Below are 21,865 nucleotides of genomic sequence, written 5' to 3' on the forward strand. Positions count from 1 at the left end.
ATGATATTGTGTAATATGTTCGTACAAAATTTATCAAGAAAACTGGAGTTTTACAATTTTTTGTCAAAATTTTCTTCTTTCAACCGCTGTAACTCGTTACCTATTAGACTTACAAAAAAAACTTCTTACAAAAAATGTAGGTAATTCAGTTGTCTTTAAGTTTGCTTTGAACAATTTGGTTGTAAAATGAACCACTTCATAATTATTTTGAAAAAACCAAACTTTGGCACCTTCAATCCAAGATGGCGGATCGAGCTCGACCCCCCCAAGGTCGAAAACTTTTTTTTTTCTTTAGAGTCCCAATCTTAACAACATATGTGAAAATCGCTACTACCTAACCTTTTGCAAGGTGGAGCCCTTTTTTATCCCCCACTGACTGGACTATTATGGCTAACAGATTGCATCCACTGGTTCGTCGATCACTAATATAACACTATTTGACCAATGAACATGATGCTGCATTAGAATGTATATTTATTATTATTTATTTATATTCTGTACAGGTCACTATTATCTTTGTTACAGGTGGATAATATACAGAATCATTCTTACCTGGTAGGTCACTTGAGAAAAAAAATTAATACTATTGTTTACTAGAGAAATTTTGGTACAGTTTGCACGAGAGGACATAGTTGGAACACATGTAATTGAAAATTCCATTATTAATCCCGCTATTTATTTTAATAATATATACTTATGTTCTTTAACCCATTGGCCTCAAACGACGCCGTCCCGGCGTGTGTACGGCGATGTGTCTTAAAATCAAACGACTGAGGGTCTGATGTCTGTCAGCATAAAAACGAAAAAGGGATACATTATTGACATCTGTGTTTAAAATTTTAAATGCCAATCGCTCTGTAGATAATTAAGCATTTATTTCGTAGTAATTGGCAGGACTCCGTTGATACAATTTTTTCCTGGTATTTACGATTGAAATTTTGTTATATATCAGCTTCATTGATTTTTTTCAAAATGGCGTGTGGTTCGGGAATTGACAAGCTTGTTCGTAAAACGTATGGTGGGCGGCTAACAAGAGCCCAAATGGCAAAAAATATATATTATGGTAATAAGTATGATTAATGTACAACTTTTCTTAATCCAATTACTTATAAAAAATGAAGAAAAAAAAATTGGTTTTTGAAAAAAAAAATTTTTCATATCCTCTTTTAATCATATTATTATTTTTTTCTAAACAATGCATACATTTTTTACATACCTTGATTCAATGCACAAGTAAATTAAAGAAGATTGTTTCGTTTGCATGTTTAGTTTAAAAGTTATGTAAGATTTAAAACACCACTACACTTAAAACTTTTGGTACAAAATTAATACGGATGTGAAGGACAATTTTTTAGCCAAACAATTCGGATGCCAATGGGTTAATGAGCGTTTTTAGGAGGGAATAATGTAAATCCAATAAAACAAGTTTGATTAGGGTATATTACAGGCGATACAAGAATGCTATCAAATCTAATCTCAGGCAGTTTTGTTTAATTTAAGTTTTTTTTTTATCCTAACCTGACACAGGAGGCCCTCGGCAAGATAATTTCCCTCACCGCCTATGTCACCTTTTGGGGTGCTGTGTTGAGGGTCTTTTTTAAGGAAAGAAGGAGAGGAAGTTCTGGGAAGGTAAAGGGTATGAGGAATGGGCAGGAATCTAGGGATTTGTGTGTCCAGGAGTGACGGATATATGAATCATCCCTCCAACTGCGGTGTAAGGCGATAGGCCGAGAGACCAGTTGGAGCTACCAGACCAGCCTCTTCCTATCTGTCACGCCACGCAGCTGGGGGGCAGGTGTATCCTGAACACTCCTCACCTGATGAACCCGGGCACCCCAGCTAAATCATCAAAAGTAGCGAACCACTTGGGGTGACCCAAATCCGCCTCACAAGAGCTTAAACGGTAAGTTTTTAGTTTAGACCTGAATTCTATTTGGCCTATTTGACTTGTTATGCATCTTAGTTCCGGAGGTTTATTCCAAGCCTTCGGCCCAGATACTCCAAAAGCACGATCTCCAAACTTGGTATTTAGCTTGCACTATGGGTAAACAAGAGACAAGGAGAACCAGCAAGAACCATGAAAAGCCAAGAGATGCGAGAAGATGAAAGAAGAGTCAAAACGAGCCAAGGCGATCTGAGAAAAGTCAAGAAGAGACAAGAAAAATAATGAAAAAATAACACTCAGTCAATTCCTATTTTCCAATATTGGCTTATTAGGTTGCCTGTATACCGGTCGATTAACCTCCTTCCAATCCTCGGAGCATGTGTTCCAACTCCTATCAAATCAGTGCCCCCTGGTGTACCGGTCGCACCGGGACAGGAGTACTCCTGGCTGAGGTGGTACAATCGTATCATACTGTATCGAGTTGGATATATTTTTAATATTATAGGGTATTTAATAATATGGCAATATTGCAGTTGGAGGACAACTAGGGGTTAATAAAAATTGTCAAAATTTTAATATGTTTGCGTTTAATTTATCTGGTGAGACTCCATCACAAACATAAGGAATAACAATAAGCATCAACGTTGAACAATGAATCCATTAAACATCAATGTTGAACCAGAATCTCTTAAACATTTCTTAGATTCTCTTCAAATTTTCCCTATTTTACCTTATCATATTATAAACACAATCTCAGATTTCAAATGGAAAGACACTTTATAAACTTTCAAATTCATCTTATTGTATTTTATATAGCACACTTATTTTACAGCTTTTATTACATTATTATTATGTCAACAAGATTGGTTATACATTATTTTTTTTAAATATTAACCAATTGAGTGCCTAATGAATTCAGATAACCGAAAAAATGTGATTTATATCTATTTGAAAGAAAACTGTTGTCGCCAATTATTTGCAAAATCTTTCGACTCCCGGGGCCCCAGACGAGCCTGTTTATCTCTTAACCTGGCTTATCTCTTCAGAGGAAAAAAACTAATGGATATTTTCACATGTAAGTATAATAATTAGTGGACGCTTATAAAACTGGCTTATTTTTATTATATAACTAGTGCAGAGCTGTCACAAATCACATACTAATATCTCGTTGAAACGTGTTCCACAATTATCACACGAGTAGTAGTGAGCAGGGAATGGATTCTGTAGTTTCCAGTCATTCGGGATTAGAACATTGTAGGTCAAATTGGAATAAAAAATGGAACCAATTTTTTCGCTTCGTGTCTCATATATAATGCATCAATGGGGAAAGTATGAATTCTCGACAAACGAGTTCCAATTTTGAAAAAGGCAATTTAAATCATTTTCTTTTATAAATATAGTATTATAGGTAGGTCCTTTATCACTTGTCTGAATTCTTCAAACAAACACTTCCAATTTTGAAAATGTTAATACAGTTCAAAAAAAAAATTTCAGAGACAACCGAAATTAATATTTTTAATTGAACTTCTTTAGAACAGAATAACTTGGAATTTTGAATTTTATTAATTTGTTGGATGGGTTAAAAGATGGAATCCGTAAAAATATATTATGTAAACTCAAGTTAATAATTAGTCTTTCACAAACGAGTATTCACATAAGTTTAATTAATATCAAAGCTTTACTCTAAACTTATTCATATGTGTCTAACTTCTTATTGTCATTTCAATATAATATTCATTCTCAATCATAACGTAGAATCATATTTTCTAATCAGATAAACGACTGGCAAATGCACACTTGTATTAAATATTATGTCTGCCTAAGAAAAACTATATCAAACAACAAACACGTTTATAATCATTTTAAATTTCAATCAAAATCATGCTTAGTTAATAATTATTAGACAAATTAATAAATAATTATATTACCATGGACAGTGAAATCTCGATCAATCGTTGTTCTTCGAATAATCTTTTTCCCTCGTTTGTCGTTTATTTCTTCCAGTACCGAATTGATTTCATACAAAACTCACAAAAATATATTGCATCGATCGTTCGTCAGAATAAATCAGACAGTTTTTGTACTATGTACTTAATCCAACGCTGCCAGCGACCGCTTGTTACATTAGTTGTCGTTAGACATTTAAACACAGCGGTTTATTTCTACTTTTTGAGCATTTAAACCTTGAAAAAGAACCGTCCGGTGAAAAAACTCTTCAAGAAAGATTAAATATTGTCGAAGAAGTTGAAAGAAAAGCTTGCTGAAAAACACGTTGATGTAGCCAAGCGTTTGGGAATCGCGGCGTTTTTATTTAAGGGTAACATAATGAATGTTATAATCTATGCGTTCATAGATGGCCTTAATTGACCTATTTTATGAAAATACCCTTTTTGCTAGTGATGCTTTAACTTGTTGAAGGTCAAACAGAAAAACATTTTTTTCTCAAAAATCGAAACTAAAACCTAAAGTTTTATTACGCACCCATCTATACTTTTACCGCATTCGTAGTTTATTTCAAAAGGTCCCTTCAAAAACGATTGACAGAGGTTTCACTGTTCTAAGTAATTAGTGAGATAGTCTCACGCTTTTACAAATCTTGAGCACGGCTACTTTATAAGTAATTTATTTTGAAAATGAGGTTACATGTCACATATTCAGAATAAAACTACAATCAATAAAATAAAATAGGAATGTTCGTTTAAATATTGTCACTTTCTTAAAATCTTAAAAATACAGTTTTTTAAAACATTGTTGATGAAATAAATCCATCTAAAGTAGTATAATACAAGTTAAGTTAAAAAAAATCCTTAAAATAATTTGACACAATATTATAATAGTTTGCAACATATTCAAGACAACAAACGCTTTAAGAAAATCTGCTGGTTTAACAAGTTCAACATTGCGTAAGACTAACGCTGGGCGTTTATTTTTTTATAATATTTAACTTTTACTCCATATAAGATGCCCTGAGATTTGCCTTAGAGTCATCTCATCTTTGAGAATGCTCTGTGGAGGGTCTATTTAGTGAAAATAATGAGTGAACCTGGGCCTTGAAGAGACACATGTTGTAGGAGAAAGGAAACGCAAAAGCCGAAATGTCATTCTCCCTTTTTTTTCCATTTTCCTATGTTTCCATTTATGAAAAGTCAGCAAAACAACATCTTTTAAACTTATTGATTCAAACAAGAAATAAAATAGTAGTAATTAAGTTGATAAGGAACATCTCTTCAAAATTACATCAAAAGGAATCACATAATAATGTACATAATTCCTTTTGGGACAAAATTATTCTCCCTCTTCCAAAGGAAGTCATAAAATATGAAGATGCACATTGAGGAAACATTTAACTATGTATTATTTTTAACATTCGACATTTACCTATTCCAGAAAAGTTTATAATATATGTTAGGTGTTTATTATTTAATGTTGTGTCAATCAACAACTCGAAAATCTTTTTTTTGTTGTTTTCCATCAAGCAATATTATCTCAGAAATCTTAATTTTATCAATCCAAACATCAATTTACGTAAGCCCTATTTGTTACATAAAGCGAGTTACACGTGCTTGAGTACAAATATATATTTTTGTAAATATTTTTTAGAAAATTGTTCGACATTTTAAAATGTAATCAATCATTTAATATGTAATATCAAAGTGTACAAAGTAATTAAAATGTTTTTTCTATTTAATTTACTTGAATATTTAAGTTTATTCAATCCTCAGCGTAGTAACTAAGTTTTGTGTTCATTAAATACCTAAACTTCTTATGTTTTGGGCAGTTTTGAGTTTGATTATGTTGAAAAAGAATGATAAAGTTTTTTTAAATTTTTATTTTCTGTATCTAAATATGTACCTACCACACAATAATATTGCCGTCGAAAAGAGAATTTTAAAACCGTTAGTTGTATATTAGTAATGACCGAAAACGTTTTATTTCTACTTGGTTCTTGTTTATCAAAATCTAGATTTAAACTTCAAAAGTACCCTTTTTAACTATGGGAAATACCAGTTCTTTTGATCTTGGTAAGACATATCTTTTATGAACACTTAGCCTTGGCTTTGGATAATATTATTGTCAGATATTTAAAAAAAATTAACAATATAAGCTCTGTTCACAATTGGATTCTTGCTAGTGCAATACATAATGTCCAGTTGTAACTGGAGTTACAACTCTGGGAGTTGCTGCTGGCAATTTTTCTAACCAGTCTTTGCTAATCAGTATTTGCTTAGCAGTATTTGATGAGCACTTTTTGCTGAGCAACTTTTGAAAATGTGCGTATAAGAGTATCACTCTCACTGAAGTTAGTCACAGGCCGAAAACGCAGCTAACTTCAGGTTCAACTCTGGATAATAATTATGCAAACATGAATATTGACAATGGTCTTTCAAACACTTCTTCCGGGGTTAATAGTCATATGCCAAATACCGGAGCTAGATTAGGAGGATCTTTTAACACCCAATGTAAACAGAGCTTTACAATGCTAAATTACATTCACAATGAACAAACTAACAGTAACGTAATGTATTTAATAAGGAAATAAATAAAGGTTAATGGAATGTCGAATGGGATATGTGGAACATGATTACATTCACTCATTTAACTTAGTTTACACATTAATTAATATATGATTAATTCATTCATGAATATGTTTATTCGAATACACATCTAAAACGATTACAAATAAATCATCGACATATTAAGGTTAAATTACAAAATGCGATTTGTGGCAGAGTTCGTGCTCTAAAAATGTGTTAAAGGTAGGCGACACATTACGCTATACGCATTATGGCTTGGCCTATTTCAGCATATTGCTCGCCATACATACTAATGGGATATGCTGAAATAGGCAAGCCACGAAAATATAGCGTTGGTCTGTTACAGGCTTAAGGGTAAACTTAAAAGAATTCAAAATGTGCTCTTTCAAAGATGGCGTTAATTTAATTATTTAGTAATAAACAATTTTTTCAAGATATCTTTATAATATTAAGAAGATACAATGTTCGGTGATTCAATACAAAATTGAATTTGTATGCCTTTCGTGAAAGAATTGAGTTTTTGTTTGGATAAAACTATTCATTCTAATTCATAATATATATATGTACATGCGCAAACGAATAATTTATCTTAATATTTTAAAGCATTACTTGCAAAAAGTTTTTATTACTTAAATAATTATATTAGCGCCATCTATGAAATAGCAAATGATGAATTCTTTTAAGTTAACCCTATGTAACAAACTAATATGTTTAAGCAAGACAATGGAATTTGACAAAGAGTGGTATCATGACATTATTGATAGCAGTGCCTATATTGAATTTATAACCTTTTTACCGTATTTCTGATTTATACAGAATGACGTCTGTGTGTAGCACTTATTGTAAAATTCAAACACTTTTAATGAAAATGAATGCTTATATGTGTGTGCTCAGCACTGAGGCCATGGTCTATTTGTGCACATATATGTACGCATAGAGACATAGGGGTTAAATTTCATGAAAATGCAAAACTAGAACCTTAATATATCGATGTGTAAATACTTTGGAAGCATTTTAATGAGAGCCAATACGGTGAATAAACAGGAAGTTTCTTGCAAAGAAATCTGTTTTCTTCTGATAGTTAGTTGTAGCGAGGAATGGTTTGTCTTTTAGACTTGAGCTGCTTTCTGCTTTCCAACAACCATTAACACCTTCTGTAACAATCTCGTGACGCTCACTGTAATAGAAAAATAACATGTTAACAATGGGTAAACAATATACAAAAGTTTACACGAAATAGTAATAATATCCATCGGAGAACATGCATTTGTTAAATTTGTATGTCAAATGATGAAATTTTGTAAATAATTTTCTTTTAAAACTATAGTTATATGTGTAAAATTATTATTTAAAATAATATTTTTATAATACTACAAAGTACTAGTTTTATTAATACGTTCACTATACAAGTGGAATAATGATTTTATTTTATAATTTTACTGTAAAGTAGAATCTAAAAAATTGGATTGTATTTGTTTGATCATATTATTTATTGAAATAATATCCGAAAAATGCAAAATATTAGGGTGTGGCTGAGAAATGTAAATCAAAAATTGTCAGTCACACCCTAATGTTTTTATTTTCCAGGTGTGTTTTCAAATTCATATTGTCTGAATTTTATTAAAGTTGTTTCAATAATAAAATTGATTATTTGTTTATAACCTGGCTATGTAAAACAAAATGAACAAAAAACATTTTTTTAAAAATAAGTACAGGGTCTGGAAACTAAGTCGAAATAATAAGCAATAATATTATTTTTCTTCCGAAACACATGTGAAGCCAAGAGAAGCTAATAAGGCCGTCGTCCCATGGGTCAGTAAGGAATCGACATAAACCGAATGCTGTTAAACGCTGCCCATAAATGCAAAGTCCGCTAAAGTACTTTTTCTGCCGTAGAGTAAAGAAGAACATAAGAAATGCCGTGTTTTTCGTGATCCAAATATTTGCCTAATCGGGGCTTAAACTTTGAATACAAAACTGTTTTAAAAAAATTCAAGTTACAGAGCGCTGCGCTATTGGGCTCAATGGAATATTTGTTTCCATTTAAATTTGATTATAAGGCATTCTAGTTTTCTTCATTATTCTATGGTTTCTGCGCAGGGTCTTACAGAACTTGGCTTATGTCAACTCCTTACCGGCCCATGGAACGACGGCCTAAGTTGAAATTATCAAAACATTTATTAGTTGTAGAGTCCAAATTTCAACTATATGAATTAATTCCCAAAGATAACGTAGGCCCTTAGGGAAATTATTTTCCTCAAAGCTTCCTGTGTGGAGTTGATGTTAAAAAAAAGTTCGATAAAGAGCTAGCGTATTATTTAAATCTACTTGCCAGACCGTGCTTTTGAACACTGTGATTTAATTAGTAATAATGTTAGTGTAATATTTGTTATTCAGTTTGGTAAATTGTAATTATAATATATTTATTTCCCTTCATGCAGTGTAGGGGTGTGCTAAACAAAAAGGCATGCAGATTGCAGGTGAAATAGTGAAAAGATAAAATAATATGGGATAAAACCTTTGTTTTGGGTCGAACTACCATCATTAGTTTTTGTAGGGCTTGGGTCACGCTTCCTGTCAAAGTCAAATTAGGAACAACATAAAAATAACGAAATTTTATAACAAATTAACACATTCATGGACACGTCTATTGACCTCTTTTTAGAGGAGATGTGATATGACACAACTACACAACGTCTTTTTGATGTTGTTTTAGAGATGTGATTTGATGCAACGTCTATTGGTATAATTTAAAAAATGTGATAAGTCACAATGTCAATTAACATTGTTTTAGAGGAGATATGAGATGAAACAACTTTTAATCACATTGTTTTAGAGATGTGATATGATGTAAGGTCTATTTTCATAATTTTAGAGGAGATGTGATATGACACAACGCACATATACATATTACGTGTATACGTCAGGTACGCAATATAAAACCATGGCCTGTCTTTTTGTGTCACGATGTAAACACTTCTGTACTTGATAGTGTCACACCCATGGTAAACATTTTTTATTAGGGATATTCATTGATTTTACAAAACACACGTGACATTATTTGTCGTATCACGAACCTTCAACATGTTTTCCAACATTTTCCGGAAAGTGTCCGTCAATGTGTCAATTACAAGAGACAAATAAAAAGAAGATAAAAAGAAGCATTTCTTCCAGCTGGTTCGTTGGATATATTTAGCAGGATAAAAAAAATTGGGGGCATATCAATTAGCTGATTCCAAAATAGTAACAACTCAACATGTCTTCTTGTGAGATAATAAAAAACATCTTTGCCATCAAATCAAAAAGGGCATACATAATATCATATATTTTGACAACGTTTATATATTTCTACAAAAAACGCAACTAGGTGATTCTATTTTGATAACCCTGAATAAATTTGGGTTAATTGAATTGTTACAGTATTGAATTAAATTTAATTAAAATCTTACTGAACATTTATCACATGAAAAAAGGGTTTATAGATTGGTAAAAAGTTTTTGTATTCTTATGAATAGGTCAGTTCTTATTTTGAAATGTGATGCAACATTTCGTAGATATCTGAATTTGATAGAAATTCAGATTACGATAGTTCGCAGTTGTTACAGTTTTAAAATCATCCATTGATATTAATCCAGCCTTCACTTCATTGGGAATCCATACTTCTTCAAGTCGGAATGGGACGATAGTTACCTCCTGCATCAGTCCACTCTTCAGTCGACGTTCAAAGTTTATAAAATTTGTATGATGCGTTGGTTGTACCTGTATTTTGTTGTGGGTATTGTTAGCAAATGTTGAGTTACATGTTTTACATTACCAATGATTTGTGTTACATGACATGATTTCGTTAATTAGGTTAGGTTGGGTTAGAAATTAATGAATTTATGGATCAATGTTACCACCATTATTTCAATTCAAAAACCATTCCATCATTTAAATTGGTTTAACTCAACTTTTAAAACACTTTTTTGGAATTTATGTACATGCAAGATGATTTCTCTTAACACAAATGGCCACCACACAAAGAGGCGTGCCAAGTGTCGTCTTGTGAGATAGAAAGATTAATTAGTCAAAGGTTGCCGACATCACTGTTACAATTTTCACACTCAAATGGTACCATGCTGTACATGGCGCAGATGACTATTTGAAGTCAAGATGGCATCCTTGAAAAATTGGTCAAATGATCTAAAAATAACTATCAGCTTCGATGGGTGGGAGATATCAAGGATTTGCAAATCTTTAATGATTTGAGGAAGACTTTTGTCCAAAGCTGGACGCCATAATGTTTATGAAGGAGAAGTTTTTACATTTTATTGATACAGTAGTCCCAGAGAGAGGTTTTACGTGACGTCATTGATGGTTGCTTACATAAAAATCTGCCTTCTCGCAAGTCTTGTATGAAAACGAAAAAGACGGAAGATACTAGAATACTCTATGCACTTATTTCCTGGGAGATCAGTCTATATCTTTTGCATTAGCCTAGTGTGGTGTTTTACAAGAGCAAAATCTGTGCAAATGCGATTTCAATTAGTTTGAAATTCAAATTGATATGGCATTCGCACGGACTCTGCCCACATAAAATGCAGTGTTAGGCTATAGCAAAAGATACAGACTCAACCCCTGTAATTTTTGTGCAACCAACCAACTTAGGTTAGCATTTATCACATTTCATTGAGTGATTGAATCAAGACCACAAGAAAGAAAATTAGAAACTGTTTTGTATTTTTGTAAAATCCTAAAAACTCTTATAAGAAATGCCGAATCCTCTGCAATAGTTAAACCAAATAACTCATACGTATTATTTGTGTTATATATCTTACCTGTAGCAACATTGAAGCATGTCGGTTTGCTCTTCCACGAGATGAACAGGAGGTAGACAGGGACGGAAGACAAGATCATCAGGACCCCGTAGCCAGTCTCCACAGGGCTGGCTATCATGGGGACGATGACCACAAACAGGGTGGCCAGGATGTAGATGATGGGAAAGAAGAGGTTGACTTTGATGGGACGGGCGAGGTTAGGCTGGGTCCAGCGCAGCCACGGCAGGCACAAAACTGACACTCCGATACTGAGCTGGAATAGACAGAAAAGCATTTGTTATGTTGGAGTACGATTATTAAAAGGACACTGCTAACTTAAGAGATATATTAGCCATATTTAGTAACTAGATTTGAATAATCTCTTTCCAGCTTTCTTTCATCCAGTTAGCTATTGTAATAGTTTGTATCGAATAGCAAAAGATGTTACTAATGTTCCTCTCATAAAATATTCCAGATAATGTTTTGTATCGTGTAGTTTGCATCATACATAAACTACTCACTAGATCGATAACTTCGGGCTTTTTGTATGAAACAAAGTGGTCCTAAAAAACCATAGATATTCCGTATATAGACAAAAAATTCTCATTCGGAGCACACTTATTATGTTATACACCAATGAAAAACTCTGAAAGTCTATGGAATAAACTTTCAGAGTTTTTCATTGGTGGATATAGTAAGGCAATCATATGATGTCACAATATTTCGTTTCCAATTTTCGATCGGAGTTATATCCCCCTGGTTTGCATGTAGACACTGTATAAAAATTGAACATCTTCTGTTTACATGTTGAAAATTGCATTTTTAAATTGTCTGTGACTACAGGCATTTCCAGTAGACCATAGACAACATACAGAAAAAGTAATATTCAATATTGCTCCAAATAAATACCTTCAAGATAGGGCAATTTCTAGTTACTAACATGCAGAATTCACTCGTTTATAAATTTAGCAAATTTATTTTTTTATATCCTAAAAATAATGGAATATACGGTGAAATTTAAGTGAATTGGCTTTATGGGCCAAGAGTTGTGGCGCCAAGTGGTATGTATATATTTGAAAAATAGATCATTGTCCGTTGCTTGTTAATGCGCTTCCGTCATCGAGCGGGGAGGAGGGTCAAAGAAGAGACTTGAAATTCACTCTGCGTGTCCAAAGAATCAGTCATAACTCTGCAACGGAGTGGGTTACGTGAGTTATTTATACATCGTTGTGCAAATCTTGAAAAGCTCTTAAATAATATAAGCTTATAAAAAGTAAGCTGAACAGAATGAAAAACATAAATTATTCCCAGTGACGAATGAAAGACTTTTTCATGCAAAAAAGGAACGGTATTGTACGCAAACTACACACCCCATTCATTTTTTCAAAAGCGCTATCGCTCGAGCGATTAATAAAGGTTCAGTGTGACTCACCCAAGTAGCGAAGCCGACATAGTTGATGAGAGCGAAGATGTTGGAGCTGGTCAGGTAGAGCATAGAAAGCAGCGCCATGATGAGGATGGCGGGGGTGGGGGTGAGTCGCTGCATCTGGATCATGGTGAGCACCTCGGGCATCTGACCTTCGCAGGCTCCGGCGTAGAACAACCTAAGCAAATCAATAAACTATTTGTATTTAACCCGTGCTATGTGATCAGTTGAGACCAGTAGGAGTTCATGCTCTAAATCATTGGGAGTTCAACTTTAAAGCCATTTAAAAAATTAAAGATTTTTGGCATTCGTTGAGCATATTTTTTTTCATCGAATATTTTTCAGTTATTTGTTTTTGGGGTGTTATGCCGTGTTGCGCTAACTCCTTCTTTAGCCAAAATTTCGGATAGCATTGCAGTGTCCATCATCAGGGCAGATGTGTTCTTTATAATACATACCCACGGCACACACTAACACTGCATAACACCCCAAAAACTAAAAACAAAAATACTTTTGGCCGTGAAAATCTTAAATCATATATGAATATTTTTCACGTCATTTCAAAAGTTGGTGTGGATAGGTAGGCATTAAATATAATATTATCTTAAGTAAGCGAGTGCTTCCAACTGTTGAATTTGGCAGTCACCTTTGGTCTGGAGCTCCAAAGATACTTAACTCTTTGCACGCAGCCGTATCAACTGTTGTTACGGCAAAAAGTCCATACTCACACGCGGCTGTATCAACAGTTGATACGGAAACTTCGAATGCCGATATTCCAGCGGTCATTCGACATAAATTTATTTCCCGCTCGCTTGAACATTCGTAGAACTATCACGATGCTGACATCTACAAGAATTTCTTGAAAATAAAATTGTATTTCATTAAAAAACATCGATAATCAAGTGAGCCTCTTTGCGCCTTTGAGTGCTATTGTTTACAATTTTGTCAACGGATGGCGTTAGTCCAATTTTGTTATTATATTATGTGAAATAAAATTTAAGTGTTCAGTTTTAGAAAAAGTTTTCATAACAAAAAATGATAAGTGCTCAAGGTGTCCCACTTGTGTCTATCAACGCAGTGGCCTAAGTACACACACGCCAAGTGAATGGCGGGACCACATTCAAAAGATACGGTACGTCTTTGTATGAAATTTTATGTTTTTGTTTTTATAAATATCTAAGAGTGTTGACACACGAGGATTTGTTATCATATTGTGGAGAATAATCTGTTCTGTCTATATAGTCCAATAAATCATGCCAGAATGCTTTAATTTGACATTTAATTGCGTGCATAGGTATTTGAAAATATGTACCGCGTACGGGTATAGATAAAACGGAGCAAATTAACGTGGTTAAAAGGTTAAAAAGATACCCCAAACAGCAACCCCAAAGATGACATGGGCCACGAGGGAAAATATTTTCATCAGGGTCTATAGGTTTATGTTAAAAAAAATAAGAGGAAAAGTGTGAGTTAATTTTGTGTCAGTATTTATTTTGCCACAACAACTTAACTAGCCCATTACATTAAAAATAATATTTTTCGTACAATGAAATTCCGCAATAAATTAACTTTTCTGCAAAAAATTATAATTAACAAAAAAATTAAATACCAGAACAATATTAACAGCATTTTAGTCCAAACTAAAAACTTATCATTTTAGGCTCTCACACCCTTAAATTTAATATACCTTACCCTGAGAGTACCATTCTTTTATTACCTAAATCCCATATCCTAATCATACTTTTCTTATTGGATTTACATTACATACCCAATCTGTCTCTTATTGGGAGACAAATCACATTTAAGAAGATAAATGTACCACCCATCTTAAAAATTGCTTTTACTTTCCTAAACACATCCATTTAAGAACATATATATTATTAAAATAAAAACCAGGATTAACCCTAGATAACTAATCGCTCGTCGAGGCGACGACGCGCTACTCGGCGAAATTCTAAATCACCTACTTCCCCAATTTGAGTAAACAGTGCAGCACGTGACGCGATTGCGGCCACACGCATACTAGGACGTGCCCTATGACTATCTCGTCGTCCGCTAGACGAAAGTTTAGTTCATATATTCTTAATGTTGGCGAATCTTCTGCAATAGAAGCTTCGGTTCCATCTCCGTCAAACGTGCCTAAAATTTGCTACCTGTGTCCATCCAAGGATGACCAAACACCGTTGCACCAGATTTAGAAAGGCTATTTGTGGTCCACATAATGTTGACATGTGTGGTCACTGTGTAGACTGTTATTTTGATATTAATTTGTTCATTATAAACCTTACTTTTGTGCTATGCAACAAGTTCCTATCTTAATTAAATATTTTTGATTTTTTTATAGTGTTTTATTGCGTAGTCCACTCAACAAAAGCGTAGTTATAATGAAACAATGAAAACAGTTTAGTAATCTAGGGTTAAAAGGATTTCCAATAACACATGTTCCAAATTATGTCTGAGTGGGAAATGTATTTAGATTTCTCTAATAAACAATAAATAGTGTTAATCTCATGTCATCTCCTAGGTAAGTAAGGTCCTGTAATTATCTCCCTGTATAAAATATAAATAAATAATAATAATTGCACATTTTAACGCAGCATCACTTTGTATAGATTTGTATATCGTGTTGGATGAACCGGTGGTTGCAATCTGTTCATAATAATAATACTTGGATGATTTGTATAGCGCTAATTTTGTGCAATATCACTTCAACATGTATATAAAATATTTCTACAATGATCTATCTTTTTACTATAGACAAGTCAAACTATTATCAATACATGATATATTTGTAGAGCGCCCTTGAGGTGATTTGCTATAAAAATTCCAAATATTATTATTATTCAGAAGAAAAAAACACAGAAAGTAAAAAAAACATTTGCCGCATCGCTGCGCTATATATAACCAAATAGCGAATTTTGGATACGACGCACCTTCCGGCACCATACTAAACTGTATTTCTGAAAATTGACGTATTGAAATGCATTTGTCACAAAATATTTGCTTTTCTGAGTAATTTATTTAGCCAGGGATACAGTAATTTATACAAAGCTAACCTCAATACGCCATGTACATTTTTACTAGATTCAATAGTAAAACATACTATCAAACAACTAGTCTATCGATAATAAAACTATATTGGCTATTCACGTGCCTCACACTATAAAATAAATCTAGTTTATGAGCAAGTTGGGTTTCGCTCTAAAGGCAATATGGCAAGGCTCTGCCGGCAGAACAAATCCCAAAGGAAAATAACTTCTCTCCGTTGGGTAAATTAGTTTATATTGGACATTGAAACGGAACAGGCTGTGAACTTTGCTAGGGCTTATTGACTCTAAGGATTTATCCCAAAGCAGAGGTTCTCAAACAGTTGCATTCAGTGTTCTATACCTTTTTTGTTAATATCAAATTGAATGTCTGTTTAGATCTCAACACGGGACCCCTTCCACATCCCAAATGAACTGATCGATTACCTTGATGAAGTGAGAAGAATTCCATTGACAGCCCCGAAGGTGGACATAGCAACAAAGACCGGGATGGTCCACGCCATATAGCCGAACAGTCTATCAGCGAAGGTGACCGCCACGGCCTCGGAGCCCAGCACCTCCTCGGGAGACAGTGTGGTGTAGAAGGCCATGTTGGCAAACACGTATACAACGGTTACCAGGGAGCAGGAGATAGCGATAGCGCGCGGCAGGTTCTTGATGGGGTCTTTCAACTCTTCAATGATGAAGTTCAGATAGTTCCTGGAAAAAATAATTATATTGTGATTATCGAAAATGTGTTCGTCTAGCGGTACAGTTTTGGTCTTCTCCGATTCAAAAATACACATATTATGCCATTCTCCCACTAGGAAGTATGATTTTTTTATGAACATAAATAACTAAATAAATTTCTATAAATACTTTCTATGTACATAATTTTATATCATTTCGAGTAGTTAGTCAAAGAAACTATTTATTGAAATCACTGGTAAACCACAAAACATCTTCACAAATAAATTAGGGTGCGAACTAAACACATTATCAGATTATGCAAAGGTGAGTACCATGTTTTTATTTCCCCTAGATTAAAGGGAATTAATTCAGCCATCACACTGTTAAATGTAAGATATATATGTAGGTATTATATTCCCCAATCATTTCCCCTTTTTACCCATAGTAAGTACATTCTTATGATTCATCTAAGTGGATGTTCGAATTAGGTACAACAGTAAACTAGTCCCAGCGAGAGATTGTATGTGACATCATCGTTCTAGTATCTTCCGTCTTTTTCGTTTTTAAACAAGACGCTTGAGAAGGGAGAGGACGAACGTCAATGATGTCTGTACGTGCTCTCGCTGGGAATAGTTTACGACATTGTATTTTTTTTTTTTTTGTTTAAAAAGAAAGAAACATTCCCCGGTTACGAATAACCTGACAATATTTGAAAATCTCCTACTACCACCGCAGTAAGCTGAAAATGTTGCTTGTGTTGTGATGGAGGACTTAGCCAGCCGAGGAATTGAACACACTACGCCTGGGTGGGACACAAACGCGATGTCAACTCGGCCACCGACCGGTCAAAATTGTATGTATTATACACGGTGTCCGGAAACTCGTAGTACAAGCGGGTAACTGGAGAATCTACACCACATGGGGAACCCAAATAAACCTAAAGTTTTTTGATTTAAGCATTTTCACCAAAAAAAAAAATTTTTCGGCTATTTCAGGGCTAAAATTTTTTAGTCATTCGATCTGAGACGCCGACGCAACGGATATGAATTATTATTAGCATAGGTAGGTACACACAATATGTAGCGATGTTCCGATCTCCAATTCAAAACATAAACACGTCACAAAAATTATTTAAAATGTTCACCGTTAACTTCCAAGCACAGTTGGGTCCGTCTGATGATTGATTATTGCACTCTTTGAATCATGCCGGAGTTAATTTTTACCTTGTCGAAGGCATCAATGATAAGTCTCAAAATCAAAACATTAAAAACGTACAACTGTTTTCAAACACGTCGAAGGCATCGATGATAAATCTTAAAGTATCAATATCAAAACAATAATAACGCGTTTTAAAACACACAAATTTCGCCCACAATTCGCTTTTATGTTTAAATTAACGAGAAAACTTCTTAAAGCAAAATGCAATGTAAACAATGTATAAACAATCCCATAAATAAACCGCACACGGCGACCTGCGGCGACCCATAAATCAACACTGACCTACTTACGATTTAACAGAAATGGGACATCTGCTTAGAATACTGTTCATTTTTTGAAAACTATCGTTCGTCTCTTTCTTTCATATGTTAGTACAACCCAACATACTAGAAAAAGCTAAATTTTTCGAATATGTCAGAGATAGGTATGAATATTATAAGAACAGATGTTTTAACCCTGCAGAGCAGAAATATTTTATGCTTACACCGGATTAAATGAAGGGTGATTTCAAAATAATGCTTTAAATACGGGTTTCTTTATTTTTTTACTTTTAAATACTTTTAATTAGTTGGATACTTTGGTCTTCAGTAGTAATTTAATCAAAAAAAAAATCAACTTCGGACTCGATTTAATCGAAAACGAAAGCTCAAATAAAAAAAAATTACACTACAAAATCGATTCCAAATGTGATGTAGATTCACTAGTTTCCCGCTTGTACTACGAGTTTCCGGACACCGTGTATTTATATGAGACATGAAGTGAAAAATTGAGTTCCACTATTTTACCTCCAATTGACCTCCAACTCTCCCACCGCTCTAATTAAAATGACCGAAATCTATTAGTGGAACACGTTAAGACGATATATTACTAGGCAATATTAATTAATTAATAACTAAGTACTAATTGTGTAACTCTATATTTTACAATTACGTTTGTAGGTAAGCAGTGTCAATCAAAATTTAAATATGTATTTTTTTTTTTTTGTTTGTTTTTGGGGTGTTATGCCGTGTTGCGCTAACTCCTTCTTTAGCCGACGTTTCGGACAGCGTTGCAGTGTCCATCATCATGGCAGATCCGGTAGATCCGAAGACACATCTTCGGATCTACCGGATCTGCCCTGATGATGGACACTGCAACGCTGTCCGAAACGTCGGCTAAAGAAGGAGAGTTAGCGCAACACGGCATAACACCCCAAAAACAAACAACAAAAATGCTTTTGGCCGTGAGAATCTAAAAACTTACATGTATTTTTTTCCTCAAAAATGTTGCACTAGAAATAATTCAAAAACTAAAAATAAAGTTTCTGTTAATTTAAAATTTTGAACAAAGGGTTTACGAACACTTTATTGAACTCAATGTCCCATTCCATCTAAAGTACATTTCCTCTTTGCCCTACTTCCCTGAACACTTTCATCCGGAAATGCAGTTTCCTTTTAACTTACCCCGGTGACGCAGGGAGAAAAATAATTACCCTTGCGCTTTGAGTAGAAAGCGCATTAGAACATAACGAGATTCTGTGTTGAGATTTAAAAGAACTTTGAGAAGCTGTGGAAATACGCCTACACTATTTTCTTGTTTAGTTTATAACGTGTGACGTCAGAACATGTTGATTTCCCAAACATGTTCGTAATTTATTTTCTAAAAAATAATATGAAAAAAAAATAGAATGATATATTTTTAACTGGCAACATTTTTATAGTGGGTAATGTACAACCCGTCTTTGTCCGAGATTTGGATTGAAAAACATCAAAATGTATATTATTTGGGTATTTTAAGATTCTGAGTTTTGCAAACGGAAATTATGCAGACTTAAATTAAAGCTAGAAACCGGTTTTGGTATCTACAGGGTTTTCCAATAAGAGGTGTTATTTTGAATAGCCCGCTATTTCGGTAGATGTTACTTTTGAAGCTGTCATTTTTTGACATTTGACAAGTAAAAACTACGCCATTAATAAAAATGGAACGATACACGCTTCAACAACGCATTGAAATGATTAAAATTCACTTGAGTGAATCAAATGCAAATCATCTTGAGTGATGAGGTCCATTTCCACCTCGGTGGCTTCGTCAACAAGCAAAATTGTCGCATCTGGGGCTCGGAAAACCCAAGAGTTATTGTTGAAAAGCCTCTTTATCCTCAACGTGTGACTGTTTGGTGCGGTTTATGGTCCGGCAGAGTCATTGGACCTTACTTTTTTGAAAATGAGGCTGGAGCAACAGTTACGGTGAAATAATTGCGCTATCGAGAGATGATTAATGATTTTTTGTGGCTGGAATTGGATGGTATTGATCTGGACAACGTTTACTTTCAACAAGACGGCGCTACGTGCCACACAAGCAACTAAACCATTGATCTTTTACGGGAAAAGTTTCTTTGAATATCAAAATAACACCTCTTATTGGAAAACCCTGTACTTAAAAATGATTTTAAAGTATGTACCTACATCTATTTGTGTAGGTTGTTACACCGTAATAATTCAGCTGATTTATACAAATGGGGTTAAATAGGTTGAGATATGTTCTAAGAAAACAAAAAAAAACTTCTCGAATATGACCACACAAAAAAAAATCGATCGAAATCGATCAAGCAACTATTTTAAATGGTTATAAAATAAGACAAATATAATCGAGGATCACTCGTGGGATAGAACTTTCATGTATCTAACATTTAATGTTTAACTTTTTTGAGGTATTGGGGTTTTCGAAAATGAGCAAAAACAGTAATATATTGAAAAAATATGGACTCAATAATTGAAAGGCTGAAAAGCGTGTACTGGGAACACGTTGGGACAACGTTTGACGCCATTGGCGGGTTGGCGCCGAAATCCTTTGATGGTCCTTTGATATGTATATGGTGTACTGACGGCATAAGTCACAAATTAATTAAAAACTTGCATTACACTCGTAGCTAACAGCGCTAGATATTTGAGAAATTGTAAAATGTAGATTAAATATAAATAGATATTATGTGCAGATGGCGGTAAAATGATCTCGAGAAGATTAATCATGATTGCCTTTTTTATATTAGACATTAATAGTATTAATTGAATATAATTGATCAATAAATTATGATAAACAGTGTTGTAAATCTCGCATTTAACTTAAATTACTTCATGTTCATTGGGTACCTACTCGATTACAAATCGTGTATTGTTACACGGAGAAAATGAGTATCGCTAAATTATTAAGAATCTCTTCAAATTATTGATAACCCGGTTAAAAACGGGATTGTAGGCCCTTAATGAATGAATGAATAGGTTTCGTGATAAGCTTTTAGTAAACTACGAAATTTCACGAGGTCAGAACACGTGTTCATAAAAATCGTAATATTTTCGCATTTCGTCATTATATATAATCAAAGCGAACATAGGTGCATTAACACGTGTTCCAATAAATTATGAATTTACAATTTTTTTTCAGGAAACGGCCTGCAATCCCGTCTTTAACGGCATTAACAATAATTTGAAGAAATTCTCAGGACGGGTTATTTCACAGAATTTGAACAATTCATCAAATTTCAAAGTGGATTTTCAAGTTCTGTGAAGGTTCTATTCGAGTTCAAATTAGCAACACTTATTTTTCTCCGTGAAGCTGCACCACGTACAGTACAATATAGCAGTGTAATTGCATAAGATTGATAGATAGATATTAGTTGATGAATGTACCTACCCACTACCTGTATAATATAGGCGGTTTGTTTGAGTGTAGAAGCGGGAGGGGTGATAGATCTGCGCATGCGCGCTCGGAAAATTGGCAATGGAAATAATTGACCAATGGCCGGCCGTATGTGTTTTGGATTGAGGTGGTCCGGATTGTTTTGAATAAAGTGACTTGTTTACGACTCTTAACAGATGCTTCCTGTAAAATTAAATAGCAAGTAGGTACCCACTCAACTTATGGTAAGGTCCAATATTATAACTAGCTGACGCTCATGGTTTGGAGTAAAGTTTTGAAGACAACTTTTTAAGTATTTGTTTCACTTGGTCGTGCCATGTCTTCCTTGGGCGTCCCCGACTTTTTCTTCCATTCCAACCAATTTCTAAACGCTCCTGGCACTTATAGGAACACATTTTTAAATTTGGACGAATGATATAGGAACGCGTACGAGACAAACAAAGAAACATTATTTTTTTTTTGTATATATACAATATACGTACTGCCATATGAAGTAAATAATTATAACGTATTTCCAAAGTGGTAGATACTCTCAGTATAATGGATCTAACCGTGTTTAGTGACTAGATCTGAATAGTCGGGTACTTCCCAACCTTACTCTTTCCCATCTCCTA

The 21,865-nt window shown here is 34.0% G+C and overlaps 1 protein-coding gene across 2 annotated transcripts in view; it reads right to left on the reverse strand.

The window, feature by feature from the left end:
• Positions 1-2,454: 2,454 nt before the first annotated feature.
• The window catches only part of LOC149411772 (Y+L amino acid transporter 2), a 141,688-nt gene continuing 122,277 nt past the window's right edge, over positions 2,455-21,865 (reverse strand). Inside the window, exons 8-12 of one of the 2 annotated variants that reach the window (XM_089646871.1) lie at positions 16,116-16,388; positions 12,649-12,820; positions 11,238-11,490; positions 8,939-8,994; positions 2,455-7,597 (exon numbers count right to left, since the gene is read on the reverse strand). In XM_089646871.1, coding sequence (XP_089502997.1) covers positions 7,595-7,597; positions 8,939-8,994; positions 11,238-11,490; positions 12,649-12,820; positions 16,116-16,388 — 757 coding nt within the window. In that variant the 3' untranslated portion in view covers positions 2,455-7,594. The remainder of the gene's footprint in view (positions 7,598-8,938; positions 8,995-11,237; positions 11,491-12,648; positions 12,821-16,115; positions 16,389-21,865) is intronic. The other variant, XM_089646870.1, reaches the window with a different exon arrangement.

Source organism: Hesperophylax consimilis, chromosome 25 (assembly GCF_061612785.1).
Source record: "Hesperophylax consimilis isolate HC1 chromosome 25, BYU_Hcon_1.0, whole genome shotgun sequence".
Classification (NCBI taxonomy): Eukaryota; Metazoa; Arthropoda; class Insecta; order Trichoptera; family Limnephilidae; genus Hesperophylax; species Hesperophylax consimilis.